At 41.1% G+C, this 22,570-nt stretch overlaps 1 protein-coding gene across 4 annotated transcripts in view; it reads right to left on the reverse strand.

The window, feature by feature from the left end:
* The window catches only part of RFTN1 (raftlin, lipid raft linker 1), a 174,326-nt gene that overhangs the window by 85,691 nt on the left and 66,065 nt on the right, over nucleotides 1-22,570 (reverse strand). For all 4 annotated transcript variants that reach the window (XM_031940306.1, XM_031940302.1, XM_031940304.1 and 1 more), the window contains exon 3: nucleotides 21,163-21,349. In XM_031940306.1, the coding sequence (XP_031796166.1) occupies nucleotides 21,163-21,349 (187 nt within the window). The remainder of the gene's footprint in view (nucleotides 1-21,162; nucleotides 21,350-22,570) is intronic.

Raw genomic sequence — 22,570 nt, forward strand, 5'->3', positions numbered from 1 at the left:
AAAATACTGAGAGATCCCCCCAAATACCCCATCTTCCTTAACATTATATATAATGTATACATATAGTATATATTATATACATAATACTGAGACCCCCCCAAAAGGCCCAATCCTCCTTAACATTATATAAATGTATACATGTATGTGTATATTATGCATACAAATATATTACACACAATATATATAATACTCTGAGAAATGCCCCAAAAGGCCCCATCTTCCTTAACATTATATGTGTCTATATGTGTGTGTGTGTGTATATAAACTCTGAGAGATCTCCCTAAATACCCCATCCTTCTTAATGTTTAATATATATATTTTTACACACACATACATATGTACATTATATAATATATATATATTTACACACACATACATATGTACATTATATAATATATTTACACACATACATATGTACATTATATAATATATATATATTTACACACACATACATATGTACATTATATAATATATATATTTACACACACATACATATGTATATTATATAATATATATATTTACACACACATACATATATACATTATATATATATATATATATAAAAAATACTTTGAGAGCTCTCCCCAATTTACCCTGTATATGGCTCATTTATACACAGCTGTTTGCAGGTTAGTGTTCCCATTATATTGTGAGCTCCTGAGAGGAAGGGCACAGTGAGTGGTTAGATCTGGAGGCAGAAAGATCCGAGTTCAAATCCTGTCTCAAACACTTACTGGCTGTAACTTAACCTGTCTGCCTCAGTTTCCTCATCTGTAAAATGCAAAACAGTACCTACTTCAGAGGATTATTGTGAGGATCAAATGACATAACTATAAAGTGCTTAGTGCAGTACCTGCATACAGTAGGTATGTGTTTATTACCTTTCCACCCCTTTACTTTGTATACTCAGTATTTAGCACAGAGCCTGATAAATAATAAATGCTTAATACATGCTAATTGATAAAGCCATTTCTAGTCATATGAAAAAATGCTCTAAATCGCTTTTGATTAGAGAAATGCAAATTAAAACAACAAAATCTCCCACCCATCAGCTTGGTTAAGATGACAAGAAAAGATAATGATAAACATTGGAGGGATATGGGAAAATGGGGATCTTACCACTTTGCTGGTTCAGTTGTGAACTGGAGAGCAATGTGAAACTCTACCCAAAGGGCAATCAAACTGGGCATACCCTTTGCTCAAAGTGTTATTACTGGAGATCATGAGATCAAAGAAATCATAAGAGGCAGAAGGACCTACGTGCACAAAAACGTTTGTAGCAGCTCTTTTTGCAATGGTAAGGAACTGGAAACTGAATGGATGCCCATCGGGTGGGGAATGGCTGAATAAGTTATGGTGTATGAATGTTAGGGAATATTATTGTTCTGTAAGAAATGACCAGCAGGATGATTTCAGAGAGGGCTGGAGGGACTTACAGGAACTGATGCTGAGTGAAATGAGCAGGACCAGGCGATCAGTATACACGACAACAACAAGATTATACGATGATCAGTTATGACAGACTTAGCTTTTCTCAGCAACACACCGATCTAAGACAATTCCAATAGACTCAGGAAGGAAAATGTTCAGAGACAAAATCTGGGAGACTGAATCTAGATCAAAACAGACTATTTTCACCTTTTTTGTTTTATTTTTTTTCTCGTGGTTTTTCCTTTGTTTCTGATTTTTCTTTCACAATCTGACTAATATGGAAATATGTTTAAAGTGACTGTATTTGTGTAACCTATATCAAATCATTTGCTGTCTTAGGGAGGGAGGGAGAAAAAATGAATTTGAAATCTTATAAAACTGAATGTTGAAAACTATCATTACATGTAATTGGAAAAATGAAATACTATTGAGGAAAAAAAATACATGCTAAGTGCTGCCTGAGAGGGGCAGAACCATCCAGTCGAGAGTGAGACCTTGGCCAGGGGAAGGGAGGGAGACTCTGCCCCCAGAGGGGGAGGAATCTTGTTCCAGGCCCTCCTCCATGATTTTCATCTTTGCTTAGGAAGTGTCTGACATGAGGGGTAACATTAGGACACAGCCTCTTTCTTCATCACTCCATGAATTATGACCATGTCAGCTCGGTGACCTCCTCCTAAGAGACATCTGCTGCGACTCCAGCAGGGGAAGGGGTCAATTCAAAATAGTTTCCAGGAAAATGGTTTCCATAATCAATAAACAATTATACAGATTCCTACTATGAGAAACATCAGTTGCAGAGGTTCTCAAAATGTGGATTAGAGACCCCTTCGGGGGGTCTTTGAAGTCTGAACTATTTTCATAATAATAATAAGACATTTTAATCTTTAATATGGTAAATAATGCTAGACTAACTCACATAAACAAAAGTTCTTGTGAGGGAGGGATCCTCAGCTATTTTTAAGAGTGTAAATGGGTCCTGAAAGGTTGAGGACCTCTGGGGATAGAGGGAAGGGGTCTCAAAGCTAAGACATCCTGGTCACGTCCTGCCTCTCCTACATCCTGGCTGTGGGGTCCTGAGAAAAAGGGCTCCAAGAAACCCCCCAACTCTTTAACCTGAAGGAGAGGAATCACAGCCTAGTCCTTCCCCATCCCTACTCTGAGAGCCAAGCTTGTGCTAGGATTCAGGGCTCAGTGCTAGCTCCTAGGGACGGAAGCAAAACCACAGAACTCTCATTCTAGAGAGAAGACAATGTATAGACCTAGGCAAACCCAAAATACAGCCATGAAATAGATGCAAGGAAGGGGGAAGTGGGAGGTTACCTGGGAAAACTCCAGTTCACAGAAGAAGCTACTGACCTGCCACTGGAATTGCTGAGATCATTTCTACTTGAAGTCAGGACAACAAAAATTCAATTAAAGCGATAAAGAATAGGATTGCTGTACACAAAATATAATTTCCAGAGACAAGGGAGATTAACTGGAAACAAAACTATCTTCTCCCTTCACTTATTTAAAGCCCACAGAGACATTTCTTTAATAAAATAACAAAGGCATCTCAACAGATGCTGATGACATTGTTAATGACGAGAAGTTCCCTCTGAAGGCAAACAGCAACGTTCCCCTACCTACCCCACTCCCCAAAAAGGGCATTGCTACCAGCCCATGATCCTCTCTATTCCATGTGGCTGGTTTTCTGAAGTCTCTGAACAGACTCAACTTAATTTAATTTCAGCCACCCTATCAGGGGAAGCAGGTGTGAAGAAACCTGTTCCTGTTAAATGAATACCTGTTGTGTTAAATGATTTAGCTTTAATTAATTAATCCATGCCCAGTTGTATTTGGAAATCATTAGGGTGCCTTTAAAAAGTCAAGCTTTTGAGCCGCGATGAGTCACTGACTTGGAGAGGGGACTAACTGAGAAACAGCCGAGGCACACCAAACAGCCATTAACAGCAGCCATTTGGTCAATAGATGAGCATTTATTAAGTGCTAATCGTGTTCCAGGCACTGGGCTAAGCCCTGGAGATTTGAGGTTCGGAATACAAGGAGCTGGAGCACACATTCGGGGAGCAAAGCCACCAGCTTTTTGGAGAGAAGGGGCTTAGAGGGAAAGCAGGGAAAATGGCAACAGGCTGGGTCCACTCGGTGGAAATGGGCACCCCAAATTAGTCTGGTGCATGTTGGGGGCTTTCGCTTGAAAACAGTCCCCTGGCTCTGGAGCTGGATTCTTGCTAGCTGGGGAGGGGAAGATTCTTGGGGGAAATGGATTTCAGCTGTTACAGATGGTCCTCATCTTGATATGGTGACTCAGGGGCTGACCTGGTCCCTTCAAAATCTCAGGATTATCTCCTTAGGACTCGGGGCTCAGGACTCTTTGCTTGACACTATTTCTAACTTTTATTTTTGCTTGATAAATGAATTTATTACAGATTTCTTTCCACGTAAGCATTGGCAAGACCGTTCCCAAGTTGGATTCTACTATTTTTAATATCGTGAATGAGGGCATAGTTATGATAAATGTTCTGGGTCTAAACGACTGAGCCTTTGTGACTCCTGAAAAATAGGCACTAATCACTCACTACCTGATGCGACTGATTATAGATAAAGAACAACAAAATGTGCTCCAAAATCTCTACAAATAACAGGAATGTTACAACAGGCTCCTTAAATAATAATATCCCCTAAGAATTTATGAGCGATTCAAAACCTCCCCAACAAGAGAACTATTAGTCCTGGCTGTGTCTCAGCACTGTTTAGGAAAATTATTTCTGTTAAACTGGACAAGTTAGAATTTATAAAGCACCTGCTATGTGCTGGTCAGAAATTAGGGGGGGCTTTTGAGGGGAGAAGGTCCCCCAAAGGTTCATGATAAATGTTGAAGAAGGAAACATAAGCTAGGATTTTCCTTTTAAAAGGGGGCATTTGTCTATCAATCATCGTCAACAAACATTTATTAAGTGCCTACTATGGACCACATACTATGTTGAATACTAAGAAAGAGCCAATCCCAGAATTCATCGTTTACCTTCCATCAAGTAGATTACATCTCTATGGAGATGAACATAAAATAGGTAGGGAATAAATACAAAATTAGTACAAGGTAATTAGGGAGACATGGGACTAGCAATTGAGTAGAACAAGATGGGCTTCATATAGAAGACGGTGTTTTGGTTGACTCCTGAAGAAACCAAGGGATTCTACAAAGCAGAAACAAGGGTAGAGGGAGTTCTGGGCAGGAAGGACAGCCAGTGCAAAAAGATGGGGACAGGAGATTGTGTTCCATATCTGAAGAAGGGAAAGAAAGTCAATTTGGCTAGACCCTAGATCCAACAATCAGCAAACATTTATTTTTGTAAGACTTTGCATTCCAAATTTTTCTCCCTCCCGCCTTCTACCCCAAGACAGCAAGTGACCTTATATAGGTTAAACATGAGCACCTACTATGTGCCAGGCACTGTGGCAGGTGCTGAGGATTCAAAAGGAGGTAAAAAACAGTCCCTCCCCTCAACGAGCTTACAACCTAAGAAAGAGTGGAATGAGGGTATTTCCATGCCAAAGGGTGCTCCCCCCTTCTTGTTTTTTCCCCCAATTCTTTTAAGCCTCATGACTTAATATAAAATTTGGACTCAAGATACTTAAAAAGACCTTTCCTAAATTCAGTAAGAGACAAATTAGGGAAACCATAATTCGGGGGCCATCTGGTGTAGCAATTAAGGTCCAGACCCAAATTCAAATTCCCCACCAGACACCTCACAGCTGTGTGGCCCTAAGCAAGTTATTTAAATTCTAAAAGTTTCATTTTTCCTTCTCTAACAGACATGAGGACCTCTCAGATCTAAACCTATGATTCAATCAGTGCTAAAATATCACATTTGTCAAAGCCACAGAAATTACTTACTAAACACTGAAATGCAAGAGACCATGAACCTCAATGTGGTGGGGGGGAAGCTCCCTAGGCCTCAGTTACCTAAATTATAAAATGAGTGCTTGCTTTAGATCAGTGGTTCTCAAACTTGTGCTTTGGGATCTTTATACTAGTAAAAAATTATCAAGAATTTATCAAAGAGTTTTTATTTATATGGGTTATATTTATAGATATTTACATATTAGAAATAAAAGTTAATTTTGAATCTGTTGACCCTCTGAAAGGGTTTCAAAGACCCCCGCAATTCTCTGGACCACATTTTGAGAACCACTGGTTTAGATGACTTTTAAGGTCTCATTTAGTGTTATATCTACAGACTTTCAATGTCATAAATACAGGCTGTGTCAGACTCTCCTGTCTGCCACAACTATCCCTTATTATCCCAAAATTAACGGGAGAGGGCAGATGTTAGACACATACAAAACCCAATACGGAGCCACGGCCAGCTGGGTACTGAGCAATGGGCAGGACATCCTCCCACCTTAAAGACTCATCTGATTCCTTTACAGGGGTTACTCTGCCTTTCCCCCTTCCCAAATTATCCTGGCTGTTTTTTGTATCTGCACAAATGCATTAGAATGTAAACTACTTTGAGGTCAGGAGTCATCCTGACTTTTGTCTTACACTCCCATTCTTGAATGAAATCAGAATTTGGAAGACCCCCAAAGATACTGATTTCTCTAAATCTGTATCGTTACTTCTTCAGCTCTGACCTAGATTTATGCCCTAATGTCTACCTACCATGATCAGTACCTACAAATGCTTTTTGTACTAAATGAAAGAGAAAGAAATATTTTTTGTATTAAATGAAATTAAAGAGCCTTAAAATAAGAAGGGAAAATGCTGCCAAATGGCAAACCCTTTGCTTGTTAAGATCCTACGCTACCATTCTCACGGATTCTGAGAACCGGAAAGTATCGGAGGGACCCTTCCTCTGCTCCAACGGGAAATGGAGTCCCACATGGGATTCCTCCTGCCATTCTGTGATCCTACCTAGCCCTCAGAACTTGGCTCGGGGTGGTCCAAAAAAGCTTACTTGGCTGTTAAGAGGACCTATTCAGGCCCATTCTGTGTTGACACAGCCTATGTGTTTGTGCCGTTGCTGGGGACATAATCTTTGTTATGCTATTCAACCATGGCTATTTTCCAAGAATCCATAATGAACGAGTAAGCTCTTCTCCCTAGCACTTGAAATATTTCAAATTATCAGTTGGCTTGAAGCTTTTCAAGAAGCTTGAGTGGTCTTTTTTATTCCCATATAGGGTCCTGATAAAACTATCCATAGAGATGTCGAGGCTTTGGGCATTTACTCCGGATGCCTTGAGTGGATCTGGGAAGAGTCGAATGGACCCCCAGTAAAGCTTCTGAACGGCAATTATTCTTACAAAAGACATTAAAGGGTCTATTTTAAAATAATAAACATGTAACATCTCATGCAAGTCATAAATCCCTCAGACACTCGTCAGAGCACCCAGTTTAAACAATGTCCTCGTTTTTCCCATGCCCTGAGCTACAAATCAGAATGTGTGTATGTGGGAAAGAGAGAGGCAAAAATGTGTGGGTGGATCAATAGACTTGTTTGGGGGTTTATTTTTGGCCTCATTTGTGAATAATTAGAAATTGATGGAGGCAAACAAAAGTCTAAATTGGCAGGCAATTTTCTAACTAGAAAAAATGGCAGGATGCAAATGATGGGTCAAGTTCTCAATCTTTTGGAAACAAGAGGAAAACTAATTAGCTCTTTCCCAATCCATCAGAGAAGGTACTCTTATAGGGTCCATAAACTTGTTTGTCTGCTTAATAGTTTGACAGCAGTAATTTAAATGATTAGTTTTCTTTGTAATCTAATGGATTTTTTTAAAAATAATTATCACCCTGAGAAGGAGTCAGACTTCCAAAGAGCTCTGTGACACGGACCCGCACCCGACCTAGAGAAATACAACAAAACAGGTACAAAGGAGACAAGTTACCGATTCCAAGGGATTGGGTGGTCATTCAGCACTGACCCTAAATACCACCATAGTGATTATGTGGTTAGGGATCATGAAGTACCACAAATCTCAGAGAATCAGAATTATGAATCAGCAACAAGAAAATGAGGAGATGTATAAATGGTGGGTGGAAACGGGCTTTGGCACAGTGTTAACAAATTCCACGTAGGAAGCCAGTCTCAAAGGCAGAGAACGAGGGATACTGGATGGGCCATCCATTTGTTACAATGGCAGCCACCCAATAGCAAGAGATTTAGAGGAAGATACCCAGTAAAATAACTGATGGACAAGGGACACAGAAAATGCTCAGTGGGTCCAAGTGTCTCAAGGCAAGCTCAACTTAGAGGAGGCAGCAGAAAAAACTCCCAGAGTGACTAACTGTATAAAGGATGTCATGAGACTTGCAAAGCATGAGGTGGAAATCAGAAAAAGTCCACACAAAGTTTCACTACCTTTTATTCCCTGTCCCCAGCACCCCCACCACTTCCTCTTCTATCAACATAATGACAACATTTTGGAAGGACCACGGCACTCCATAAATAAATGATGACTTGGATGATGTCATTGCCAAGGGGGCCCACATAAAGAACCCAAGGACCCTCGGGGGGGGGGGGAGATACTGGTTCATCCAACTCCCGAACCCTGGCACTGGTTCTAGAAAAACCAGTGGCCAAAGCCACATTCTAACCGAAGCTATTTGGGCCATTTGTCATTTCCTGTCCAGATGTTTGCAGTTAAGTCTCCTTTCATGGTAGATAAACCATTAGCAGCTGTTTAGTCTGAGGATTTATATATTAGGAGGCAAAAAAAAACCTAAATACCATCATCTTTAACGTCTCATACATGCTGTAGAAACTAAGGATTTTCCATTCCCACAGAATTGTGAAATGGAAAAAAGAGGAGGTAGAGATTGGGAATGGAAATCTAGTGACTGGGAACAGGTTTCTGGCAAAGTTCCATTTTCCTGAAACCCTGCAACAACCTATCCACATTGAGTTATTTTGTAAGGTACTGTTTAAAAGTAATGTCTAGTGATGTGCTGACTCAGAGATTTCCCATTTACCTTCATATTTTCTATTGAATAAGAGGGTATTCCTGGTCATAACAGTGCTCCGAGGTGCCACCTTTGGATATTTCTCAACTGTAAAAGGGGGCCCCATCTTTGGATATTCCTAGTTCATCACAGTGAGAGGAGATACATCTTCAGGTATTCTTGGCTTAATTAAAACTAGGAAAGGGGACACTTTCTTTGTGTTTTCCCGGCTCATAAGAGCAAGAGGAAACTCCATCTTTATATATTCCTAACTCACAACAACGAGAAGGGATGCTATCTTTGGGTATTCCTGGCTCTCAACAGTAAGGAAGGACCCATCTTCAAACCATCCCACACACACGAGTCATTTTTAGAACCATCTAAAGAGACAAAATGGTCTTCCTTCCGTTGTCCCAGTAGACCAAGTCCAGGTACATGAAATTAATCAACTCTTCTAATCGGCCCTAAAGTTTTTTCAAGGGATTTTTTCCTTCTCTAATTCTCACAAAGTTGTCCTGCCCCAGATCCCCTACATCAGTTCCCATCCCACATAGACCAATTATAATTTTCTTTAAGAAGGAAAAGGACCTATTTATACAAAAATATTTATAGCAGTTCTTTTTGTGGTGGCTAAGAATTAGACATCAAAGGGATGCCCGTCATTTGGGGAAAGGTTAAACAAGCTGTGGTACATTGTTGTAATGGAATATTGTGCTATTCAAAATGACAAGCAGGATGATTTCAGAAAGATCTGGAAAGACTTACATGAACTGATACAGAGTTATGTAAGAACTAGCAAAAAGTTAAACATAATAGGAGTAATAGTGGATGCAGAAGAACTGTGAATGACTTAGCTATTCTCAGCAATAAAATGATCCAAGATAATTCCAAAGGACTAATGATGAAGCATATTATCCAATTCCAGAAAAAGACAGACTGAAGCATGCTATTTTTTCACTTTCTTTCACTCTTTTTCTTTTATCTGAGTCTTTTTATATAAAATGTTTTAAATAATTGTATGTGTAAAACTTCTATTTGCATATCATCTCAAGAGGGGGAAAAGGAAGGGAGGAGGGGTAGAATTTGGAACTCAAAACTTTAAAAAAATGTTAAAATTTTCTTTTAACATCAAATTGGGGGGGAATAAAATTTATTAAAAAATAATAAAGGCACTCCCTATAAACAGAGCAAATTTTTAAAAATCCTTTAAGACAAGAACAAGTATCTTAAGATAATAGATTTAGAGCTGAAAGAAAATTTACAGGCCACCAAATCCAACTCCTTTCATTTTTTCAAATAAAGAAACTGAGCCTCTTTGTTCATGGGTAGTAAATGGCAGAGGTTAGATTCAAATTCAGACTATGAATTCAGTGTTATTTCCAATGCAACAAAACTTCTCCATCTAAATCAGCATTTCTTAAATTTGGGAGAATCAGAGATCCCTTGGGAAATCTTGTAAAACCTATAGATCTTTTTTTGGAGTAATGTTTTTGAATGAATAAAATAACACACATAGGTTCATAAAAGGAACCAATTATGCTGAAATACAGTTATCAAAATACTAAAAAAATTCATGGATCCCAGATTAAGAACTTTTGATTAAATCATTCAAAGAACATGAAGGATATAAAACAAACCTCCAAAACCCAACTCTCAAAATAAATGCTACACTCTCACTTTCCAACAAACTCCAACAGAATACTACCTTTTTTCATTTTTATACTTTAATAATTTGGCTTTTTTTAAAAAATCAAGCTAGCTAATTTTTATCTACTTTACTAATCTTTTTATCAACTCAATGTATTTTGGGGGTTCAATTTTATTTCTTTTTTTATTTTTATAATTTCTACTTATTTTGAATTTCTGACTTTCTAGGATTTCTTTGTCACTTGTAAACAAAATTCATTGATTTCTACTCAAATCACTTAATATTTTTTTGATTTAGATATTCTAAGCTGCTAAAAAGTTCCAGGGCCATAAATTGAGGAATTATCCCAAGATTGGTATCCTACAGTTTATAGACTGAATCTTACACTTTTACAAACTACAAAATAGATAAATGATGAATTCAACTCATGGGCTACAGCAATGGCATCTAGAAAGCCAGAGTGAAAAGAACACTGGGTTTGAAACTGGAATACTTGTGTTCAAATCTCCAACTCCACTATTTGCTCCCTGGATGATCTTAGAAAAATCACTTTGCCCCTTTGACATCTATATTCCACATGGTCATCTCTAATTTGTCTCTAATTCGTCTAATGACGAATATCATTCATTCTCGTTTCAGCTACAATTCATTTATGTGCCTGCTGGGTATGGAGTCTCATGATTATAGGGACCTCTGCATTCTGACTTGATAAGCAGGAATAATAGCAGTTGTTGGAGAAAACGGACCATGAGTAGGAAGAACCACGTTTGTTCAGCCTCTCTCACCAGCTAGGTGGTCACTGCTCACAACTTCTCAGTTTTTCTCTCAGGAAAACAAATGGTCTCTACGATTTTTAAAAATTCAAATTCAGAGTCTCTCCTTTGCCTTTATGATATTTTTCCTCATTTCATGTCTACTTCTCTTTTCATATTCCAGTCATTGAAGTCACATGGCACAGCAGAGGGACTGCTCTTGAGTGCAAGATGACCTATGTTAAAATCCTGTCTCTGATCCATACTGGCCGGGTGACCCTGGGCAAGTCAATATTGGGAAACCCTCTAAGCCTCTAGAGGAGAGAAGAGCTGTCCATCTTTATCAATGGAAGGAGTTTCTAGTCCCTTATTTCCCTCCCTACATCTGGTTGTCAAACCCATAGGGACAGTTAAGTTTCCAGCACAGCTCTCCAGTGGGCTTGAATCAGGTTAAAATGTAACTAGAAAATGTTTAACTAAATAAATAAAACTACAATGCAACATAGATAGTGTTAATTTGTGTTTTTAAGTAGATATGGGGTAGAAGTGATCCATTTCTAGCCTGAGTTTGAAACTATCAACCTATAAGAAAGAAATCTGGCTGTCTAGTGGGGGGGAAGAAGAGGACGTCTGGATTTGATGCTCTAAAATCCTTTCTGGCCCTAACATTCTCTAAATCACTTTCAAATGAACACGTTTTTATTAATCTCCTCCTGTGCCAGGAGGCAACTCGGTGGAACTATGGATAGAGCACTGAGATCTCTCCTCAAATACTTACTAGTTGGGCAAATCACTGAACCCTGTCTGCCTCAGTTTCCTCATCTGTAAAATGAGCAGAGAAGGAAATGACAAAACACTCCAATATCTTTGCCAAGAAAACTCCTAAAAAGGGGTCACAAAGAGTCAGACACGACTGAAAACGACTGGACAACAGCACGACCACATACAAAAAATGTTGTTCTTAGGGAGGTAACATTCAAACAAGGGAGACAGCATATACATATATAAATATACTAAGGCACATATTTAACCCACATTTCTTGCTATCTAAGGGAAAAGGGGGAGAGGGAGAAAAAATTGGAACAAGATTTTGTTAAGGTCAACATTAAAAACTATCTTTACATGCATTTGGAAAAACAAAATGCTATTAAAATATAAATATAAAGTAAATACAGGGTAATTAAGGAGAGAGGGTACCAGCCACTGCAGCAGAAAGGGTGTGGATTAAAAATGTTTCCCCCATTCTAAAAGAAATATATTCCATAAGTATTAGGCAAAAATTAACACAGAGACATCACAAAGATTGTTCCTATCAATTTAAGGCTTAAATATTGTGGGTTTTTTAGACCTTGGAAGCTAATGTTATAGAAATCATAAAATTATATTATAAAACTATAAAATACAAGTGATTCATTTTTTCTTCTCTTTGAAGTCAATGCTATGACTCATGAATGAGTTCATGAGATTATTCACAAAACTAAATCATACTTGCAGTATACAGTATTGAGTCATTCTTTGTAAAATGTGTCCAGCTTTCAGAGTTTTGTTAGAGATCATTCAGCCAGAAGATAATTCAGACAAATTAAGGAGGTGGTCATTCTATCAAAAGCAAGCAAGTAATCCCTTAGAGGTCCTTGGGATGAGACACAAGACAGACCATGATGATTTAGCCCCTGTCTCTCTCTCTGTCTATCTGTCTGTCTCTCTTTCTCCCTCTCTCTTCCCCCTACCATATTCCCCTATATCCAGCCAAATTCTTTACTCTTGCTTTTCCCAAATCATTCCTCAAGATCTCTATTTTAACCATACTATAATGGCTTTCCTCTCCCACCCCATTTCTGCTCTGCCTCTGCAGCTGCCCCCATAAAATCTAACTCAGATGTCATCTCTCCCCATTGTTCCTCACTCCTCAAATACCATTATTTGACTCCTTAGTATACCCTAAAGACCCAGGGTCTTTCCATCTGCCCCGCAATGGTATCTTTTGTCTGCCTCTTCCTAAATGTGTGACATTCAGCAAGTCACTGAGGTTCATTCCAGTGGCCTGAATGTCTCTCATATGAAAAATGAGGGGAGGGAGATGGACTTGATGACCTCTGAGTTTCCTTCTCATTCTAAATCCACAATCCCAAATTTAATGAGATCAGGGAAGGTGTCTAATTTTTCTCCATATCCTTCACAGTACTTAACACATAGAAAACACTCAATAAATATTTGCTGAATTGAATTTACACTTGGAGGCAAATATAAAATGCATTTAAGGGTAAACCAGTCCAATGAGCCACAACAAGCTTTCGTCATTATAGATCCTTCTGTCAGAAAACTATTTTCTCCAGCTGGAATTATAGCTGTTTGGCAGTGGAGGAGGTAAAACCTGGAATAAAGCAACCTTAGTTCCTGAATTACATTTAAAACAGAAGAAGAGAGAAAAAGAAAATAACCTAGTAGGGAAAGCTGCTTGAGAAAAACCGTTGACCCACAATATTCTATTCTGGCGAGTTACCCCCAAATGGGTGTCCCCAATTCTCTGTGCCAATTCTTTCCCTGAAAATAAAGAGAAACTCCAGGCAGGAGATAAGAAATCCCAGACAACTGTAATGACCTGAAGAGACTGGGGACTCACGCACACAATTTGTACCTATCTGGTCCTGTCCATTAGGCAAAAGAATGAAGCTTCACACAGAAGGGGATTAACAGGGAGCCTTCGCTTGGGGGTGGGGCGCAGGTCGGAAAAACTCACTTAACCTGGGAGAACGTGGCTTCGTTCTGGCACATTAGACTAAGAAGTGCAAACACAGTAATTAACAGCGAATTTTGAAATTTCAACACACTAGCAAAGGGTGTCACACTAGAGGGAAACGGGAAAAAATGAAAGGAATAAATTAAGACGGCTGAACTGGCACTGAGGAGACCCTGATGGGAGATGCTGGACAGCTCCGCGGTGGAGAACAAGGAGCGACCGCCACGTGCCCAAAGCCAAGGAGGCTGGGGGAAAAACAGAAATATTTAAAAATCAGGTGGGCAGAAGTCAAAAGGAGGCTGCTGTGGAGAAAGGGGGAGAGGACCGCAGAGGGGAAAGAGTCCTCTGTCTACAACCCCTGCCTTCGACGTCTCTAGCTTCCTTTTTCTGATCTTTGCCAATGGAAATCTGCGAGGAGAAGCTGCTGTTAATCTCCCCAGCACACTAACACATGCCAATCACTGTAAACCCCAGTGCTATTTTTCTCCCCCAAGTGTGATCCACCTAATCAGCACAGTCCCGGGCTGAGCCCCAGCCTCCCCGCAGGAGCAATTCTAGGCCATAGCCTGGTAGGGCCCGGCAGCCCCTGTGTATTTTGTTTAATTATGAAACCTCTTCTTGGAAAGCCTACAATTCTCAGAAGAGCCAAAGTAATTGTTAAAATTAGACACGAAAAGACAGAGAACAGCTTAAAGAGGACACTCTCAACGACAGTTTTCAAAGGATCCCTCAGAATTCAATTTCTTACTTTCTCCATTCTGCCCTTTCCAAATGCCAAATAAAATGTGCTGCTAAAGGATGTCGAGATGTATGAGGGGTTTTTTTTTGCCTAAATTCAAGCCCCTCGTGATTTCCTTTCATCTGAAAAATCAGCTCCAAGATTAATCTGTTAAGTTACAAGCACAGGTAAGACATCCACACAGATAACCATAATACACCTGTCCCAATTTGCACATAATTGCATAATAATCAGTCAGGGAGTGTTTACTAAATACCTTCTTTATGCGAAGCCCTGTTATGATTGGTTGGGAGATTGCTACTTACACCTCATTGGAACATAAAACGATTTTCAGGATATAAATACAAAATCAAAAGTAGGGTCTGTCCTCAGAAGCTTACAGTTTAGCCAAGGGGGAAAACATGGGTATATGAATCAATGGCTATAGGAAGAATACTCAATTATTTTTCCAGGTTCCAGTGGGAGTTTGGTACCTGCCATGATTCTGAAAGCATTTGACATTTTAGTATGACCTGACTGCCCTTCCCCACTCTCTGACAATGGCAAGGGACAGAATACCGTGTTAATTAAAAGAAAGATGGATTTTGGCCCTGGTTCTATTCCTGAGCCTCTTCAGGTGCAAAGGATGGAGAAGCAGTAGCCTTTCTCCACCTCAAAAACAAGCTACAGGGACTCTCAGCTCAATGACTTTCAGTCTGGGCTGCTAAGGACTTTTTCTCTTTTGTGTCTGTTCTTTCCTGATCTTAAGTGAAAAAGTGTCTGTCCTTGGGTGTTCACATTCAAGTTTGGAGATGGGTTCAAGAGGGCTAGAGATCCTGGTCAGAGCTGAATGGCTGCTAAGGAGAGGTGGTCATCCACAAGAAAATCGGTCCAAGACCGAGCATTTTATGCGCCGACGCGTACCTGAAGTTGTTTGGACAGTGCAGAGCCCAGGTGAAATGCCTAATGAGCAATCCTGAAAACCGTTTTATGTTCCAATGAGGTTGAAGGCTCAGTCTCCCAACCAATCACAATCACAGTCACTGAATCTTATTTTAAATTATTCTGTTGATGTTTACAGTGAATCTCTTGAGTAGAATCTTGGAATAAGTTACTCTTCCCATACTTGATTTATACTGTATAATAAGAATCTTTTAACCTCTCCTTTTTGGGGAAACCCCAGATATGAGCTGTGATTTAAACTCTGACTCCGGGGCACTGGAGAAAGGGCTTTAACAAGTCAAAGAATGGGGAAAATGGCCCCTAAACTGGAAGCCAGGCTGTCCCAAAACGGAACCAGGTTGGAACAGGGAGCGTCACCTTGGTCCTTGTGGACCCAAAACAAAATGGCAAGGATAACGTAAGGTGTAATAATCCTGGAAAAGGAGATTGGAGACCAGTTATGAAGGATTTTAAATAGCAAACAAAAGGAGAGAATATCGTATCTTGGAAGCAACAGGGAGATAGTAAAGTCTGTTGAATAGAGAAGGGACAGGATCAGATTTCAACTTCTGGAAAATCAACTTGGCAGTTGGGTGAAGGATGACCAGGAGAGGGGAGAAACGGGCCTTTTAGGAGTCTCCCCGTAATCTATATTGGCAGGGATTAACTATGTAAATCAAGAGGAACAGAAATTCAAGTATACCTTTCACATCATGACTTTTCCCATCACGGGTTCAATATATTCAATAGTAAGAAATTAAATGGGAATTTGGGGGGAGTTTTATGGAAGCCACAAACAACATGTGAATGCCAGCAGGTGAGAGAAGTTTAGAAACTCAGAAATGGATAAAATATATGTATAGTATTGTATATTATCAACAAATTCTATATTTAACACCCGAATAAGTCAGACTTTTCCCCTGGTATGAAGGAAGAGCCAAAAAAGGTTTAGGTGGACTTTCCAGCTTGCGAGGGCACTGCACCCCTAACCTCCCCAATGTAGAAAGGATAATAGCAATTGACACTGTGGGGGTAACAAGCACATTATGAAGGTATAGAACATCCAAATAAGGCACACGATGTATGTAAGTTTTTTCTGGTACGATAGTAAGGTAGCTAAGTGGTATTATGGAAATTGGGTTTCCCTTGAATTCTGTTCTACTGCATCAAATTTTTTTAAAATAATTTTTTATTACTATCTTGTGTTTTTTTAATCTAATAAAATTTTCCCTAGCATCTCCTTCCTCCCAGAAAACCATCCACATAACAAAGAGTTTTTTAAAAATGAAAAAAAAAACTGATCAATACATAAAAAAAGAAATCTAAAAATTTGTGCCATGAACTCCTCTGATGGACCTCTGCAAAAGGGTAGGTATCCACCGTTTTTTTAAAAATGGGGTTACAGTGTATTTTCTCCTTAGATTAGATTTAGGACTGAAATAAAGGAGAATATTACAGGATCTAACCTCCCAGCCAAAGCACACTGCAATATAGTGGAAGAGAGTTCTCTCCCTGGGGTCTTCTCGCTGCCAGACTTATTTGTAATCCGGAAAACAGCCCTGCTTTTAATTCCACGTCGATCACTGCATTATCTGCCATGAGTGCCACCAAGGGAGAGGCCATCAGCAACAATGTGGGGCCTGGGAAGTCTTGGGAGGAGAGCTTGCTGACCTAAGGCAGAAGCGGGAGACTCGGGTCTCCAGCCGCCAGTCAATCTCTAATGGAGTGACCAACTGGGTCCAGCTGGCGGATGGCCACTGTGGATATCTGCATTTAATTTTTTTTTAAATAAATAAATGTCTGCTACCCAAGAGTATCTTGGCCAAATTAGTTAACCTCGTTAGAGAACGGTTTTCACACTGACAAAACAAAAGGGTTTATGAAGTCCCGTCCAGCTCCAGAAATAGGATTCTCGGGTCTTCTCCCTTTGCTTTTCGGCATGGTCCTGGCAAGGCTGGCTCCCTAGCTAGGTCCCACCTACATCCTCCCATCACTATAAGATGCTGGTAGGGGACCTCGGACTCCTGAAGTGTGGGGCTTCTTCTAAATGCTGAGATGACTGTTCCCCAAAACTGTGGGCTTAGGAAATGAATACAGACTCAGCTCCCACATAATTCTAGGCCTCTCGGCCTGGAATGGGGCAGAAGCCACAACTGGACTTGGCCTCAGTTACAACTCAGCAAATTGTTGAAAATTAACACCTTCTATCCAACAACGCAGGGCACCCCATCTTGCTTTGCTCAAAGTCTGAGCTCTGATCAAATCCACAAACTCCCTGAGAGCTGATTCCTCATGAAAAAGATTCCTGTATCATCAAGGGCTCTTAAAAATTAATTTTAGGAAAACTGGTCAATTGACCAGTATTTTTTTTTTTTGACAAGTTTTGGTTTTTGACACGTCTAGGTTTTTGCACATCTACCCCCCAACAAACCTCTCCCTTGCCAGTCAATGATACTTTCCTTCTCATTACAGCAAAGTATCCAAAAAAAAGAAAGTCAAAGAAAACCATTTAGTCTATCAGCTGAGAATTGAATAATCTTCCCCCGATAAGAGACTATTTCTTAGCAGTCACCTCTTAGAGCCAGCAGTTCCTGAGCCAAGTTCTGCTGTCTTGAGATCCCAGACTGGGGCTGGATGATACCGCTGAAGCTGTCTGGTTCAACTCATTCATTTTACAGGTGAGCAAACTGAGAATCACCCGGGTAACAAGCATCAGAGTCAGGATCTGAACTCGGGTCTCTGACTCCAAATGCATCCCTGTTCCCTCAATGTCCTGCTGTCCTTTGAATATTCCTTTCCATGCATTTACTGTAATTTCACCAGCCATTCTCCAATCGATGGATACATACTTTTGTCTATAGTTTCTTACTCCTAAAAGAAGCACGTGCATTTTTGTTGGAAGTAGTAAAGAAAGGATCCCACTTTTGGGAAGGCTGACCCAGTCCCAGGGGAAACACTGGCCAGTTAGGAGCTACTCTGTACCCATGGGACAAGACTACTCGGTTCTAATTCTTAAAAAGGCAGTAAGGGGCTGTGAAACAGTACCGATTCTGGGTTCAAATCCCGTCTCTGATGATTTCTATCAATGTGATCTCGACCAACACAACTTCCCAAAGCTTCAGTTTCCTAAACTCTAAAGCAGGGGTCCTCAAACTTTTTAAACAGGAGGACAGTTCACTGTTCCCTCAGACTGTTGGAGGGCTGGACTATAGTAAAAACAAACACTTTGTTTTGTGAGCCTTTAAATAAAGAAACTTCATAAACGTCCTCAGCTGCCGCATCTGGCCCTCAGGCTGTAGTTTGAGGACCTCTGCTTCTAAAATATTAGGGAAATGGACTATGTATTCTTACAAACCACATTGTTTTAATTACCCCAAGGTTTACCAAGATACTTCTTATTATTGCTCTTTAAAGTCTTGAACTGGGTGAGTTGCTAATGAACTTGCAGCTGGACTGATCATAAATCAGGGTTTATCTATCACAAAACATAACCTCTCATTAGCTGGAGCTACTCAGCAAATGCTATGACCAGTCACTGACTTCCTATTTGAGAACTAAATGATTTCACTTAAGTGAAATCATTTAGCTCTCAGAAGAAAGTATATAGACCGAGAAGCATTAGTCATCAGACTTTTGGCAGATTTCACCAAAAAGATGATTTTAATTATGTCTACTAAGGATTAATCACAGAAGAAGACTTCTCTTGTTTTCGAACTGAGCTATTATTTTTTGGTTTTTTTACTAGATATACACCCAACTGATAAAGAAAAATCCAAGTATGCCTTTGGGAATCTACTTAATTTTTTGGTGGTGGGTTTTTTTTAATGTTTTTTTTTCTATCATTTCATGATGTAAAACATATGGTTTTCACATTTATAAGGAAAGAATGTATTTGTACTTTTCATTACCATACAAATATCTCTCTGTTGTGATCAACATCATAACCAGCAGGGAAAAGGCCCCTAGTCAGTTCCTATTATGCTTGAGGGTAACTATAAAAATTTTGATTCCTTCTCATTTTAGAAGGGAAGCCCTCAAACAATCGGCTTGCATAAAGCCACAGGATTTTCTCTCTCTCTGAGTCTGTATCTCAAGCAATTAGAAAGCTATGAGAAGTAACTTCAAAAAGTCATTTGGTCAACTCTCCTGCCTCCAGGTCAAGGATTTTTAATTTTTTAAATCGGAGGTCCCTCCTTACCAGATCTAAATCAGAACCCAGTTATAGTGACTTCAAGTGTTGGAAAGAGTACGTTTCTTTTTTTTTCCAAGCATATATTTTAAAAAAATTTTAAGTTGCAAATTCTCTCCTTTCTCCAGCCCTTCATCCACTTGTAGAGAAAGTGAGCAACATGATACCCGTTATCCATGGGGAGTCATGTAAAACCGATTTCTACATTAGCCATGTTGCAGAAAAGCAAGAAAAATAAAGTTGTGTGTGTGTGTGTGTGTGTGTGTGTGTGTGTGTGTGTGTTTCAATTCATACTCAGGCTTCTCAGTTATTAGACTGTACTTTTCACTTCATTTCTAGCCCACGCTGACAATCCCCAAAGGAACAGTGTCTGAGTACTAAGTATGTAGGATGCTCTCTTTGCGTTCTTGTCAGGTTCTCCTAATGGCTGCTCAGGGGATACAGCCAACTCTTAGTTCTCCAGTCCACTCACATGGCTCCGAAACCACCCTGAGAAGTCAATAATCCCTCTCTCCTCCCTCCTCCCTCTTCCTCCTCTTCCTCTCATCTGCCGCCTCATCTTCTCCATCTTCCTCCTTCCTGTCCTCCCAACTCCTATCTTTGTTCTCTTCCCTCCCCCCCCTCCTCCTGTCTGTCTCTGACTCTCCTTCCTTCCCCTTCTCTTTCTCTTCCTTTCTCTTGTCCTTTTTCCTAGAGCACTTTACCTGCATTTCTCCTCTGCTCCCATTACAAGCTACAAGGGATTAGCTCCTCACCTGAGTTCCCATTACCTGTGTATTCCCTTTCTCTCCCATCTTCTCCCACCCTAGAAGTAAGTTGTTTGCTTGTGGACACCCAGACAAAGCACTTAGGTTTCCCAAGACTTCAGTTTCCTGCACTCAAAGGGCCTGGGCTCCGTTCCTGGCTTCATCATCTTGGTCATCACTTAGATGACCTGGGCCTGGGTTTCCTTAACTATAAAATTGAATGGGTTAGCTGAGATGGCCTCGAGGGTCCAACTCTTCTCCAAATCTATGGTCCTTTGACTTCTGGGGTCCCCGGTCCCTGCAGCCTCAAAATCCAGGATCTTCTGATTATAGGATTTAAAAATCTCTTTATCCCCAATGCCTGACACACAGTAGGCACTTAATGAATCTTCATCAAATAGAAGAGCCCCTTTCTCACTCGATTTTATCCCAATACCTAATATATAGTAGGTGCTTAATGACTTCATCAAATGGAAAAATTCCTCTCTCAATTGATTTCTATTCCAAAACCTGACACATAGTAGGTGCTTAATGACTTCATCAAATGGAAAAATTTCTCTCAATTGATTTCTATTCCAAAACGTGACACACAGTATGCTTAATGACTCTTCATCAAATGGAAGAATTCCTCTCTCACTTGATTTCTATCCCAATACCTAACACATAGTAGGTGCTTAATGACTCTTCATCACATGGAAGAATTCCTTTCTCAACTGATCTGTAGAACTTCTGGAGATTTAAATATCCTGATATAATCTGGGGGAACTGTTACAATAATGCAAATTCTAAGGAATTGATTTTTTTTTTCTGTCTTCCTTTTTCAAATAGCTTTCTCCTCCAGTTCCCTCCTTCTGGGAGGACGTCTCTTCAAAATAAATATTTTTTTCCTAGCTGAGCTTAATCTAATCAATTACAAAGGGAAATGGGCAGCAGGGGGGCCTCTACCCAAGCCGTCAGGCAGGAACTGGGTTTCCATTAGGGACATTCTGCGACGGGCTGGAGGCCCAGGGTCAGAAGCACATGGAGCGGACCCCAGCGGACACCCACCTCTCTGTCTTTTTGATGAGCACGGCCCGGAAGATCTGCTCCTGCGGCGTCTTCTCCCGCTCATCCGTGGGCTGCACGAAGGGGTGCAGGGTGGCCAGGGTGAAGCCCTGCTGGTAGAGCTCCTGGAGCTGCGTGGGGAGGTCCCGCAGGGAGGAGAGCCTGACGGCGGAGGAGCGCGGGAGCTCCGCTGGGGGAGAGAGCACAGAGACACCCGTCAATCTCAGAGGCGTCGAGGGGCTCACCCCGGCAAAGCCGGCCCGCAGCAAACGGCCCCCGACGGCTTCTGCCAGCAGACTAGGGAGCGGAGACTGTGCTAGCAAAGTACTTCAGAGCCCTGACAGACGGACGCCCGACAGCTTCTGCCCACAGACTGGGCAATGGCCTGACGGACGGACGGACGACGCTCCCATCTCCCACCGCACAGGAAGATGAGAAACTCCCCCCTCCTTTAACCTTTCCCACCTTGGGGGCAGGACTCTACAACAAGGGGCTGCAGATTCCCAAGGGGCCCTTTCTGTTATCAGGCACCGAACCCCCTCCCCAGCCCCACAAACAATGAAAGACTTCATGGGAAGCATCTACAGAGAAGAGCTGAGCATCCTGGACCTGACCTCAAGCAACGATGGCGGCAAAGAGCCCAAGGACTAACCTTCTAACGTGCAAGAAAAACTGGGAGCTCAACGACAAGCTTCCGGGGGAATTCCCAAGCTGAGATGAGGCAAGAACGCGGATCCCCCCGGACTCCCTGGGCCAAGAGCAGAGCCCTTTCTCACCCGGGCCGGAGGCCAAGTGGAGGCCGCGTTCCTGCTGCAGCTGCTTGCGTGGGGCAAGACACGGGCTCCTCTATGGGGGTCTCAGGAGAGGCAGAGGGTCCCTCCGTAACAGAACTGTCCCCTCCGCGCTCTCCCACAAGAAAGACGGACAGATGGCGAGCATCTGTGGACCATTAGGCGTCAGGCCTCAAGCTCAGTCCCAATTAAAAGGTCGCATCAACCAGGTTCTGTTTCTTTAGAAACGTGGGATGTTCTGTAAGTATTCTTCCTCTGCATCCCATCCTCCCTCCTCCGCCACCCCTCCCCCAACCTCCTCCTGTGGGTTCGAATCTTGCCTCTGCTATTACCACCTATGTAATCCAGAGAGAATCACTTACCCTCTATTTCCCTCAGTTTTCCCAACTATAAAATGGGGCAATAACAGTCCCTTCCTTGCAGGGTTGCTATGACGATTACTGTGTACCTAGCACACAGTAGGAGCTACACAAATGCTTATTTTCTCCCCTTCTTTCCCTGGTTGACTTTCCACTTCTGTAAAAAGAGGAGGCTGAATTAGATGGATCTTAAAGTCTTTGCCAGTTCCAGAGCCACCATCCCAGAATCCTTTTCTCTCCTCCCTGTGGGTTGAAATCTTG

The sequence above is a fragment of the Sarcophilus harrisii genome, chromosome 5, assembly GCF_902635505.1.
Source record: "Sarcophilus harrisii chromosome 5, mSarHar1.11, whole genome shotgun sequence".
Classification (NCBI taxonomy): domain Eukaryota; kingdom Metazoa; phylum Chordata; class Mammalia; order Dasyuromorphia; family Dasyuridae; genus Sarcophilus; species Sarcophilus harrisii.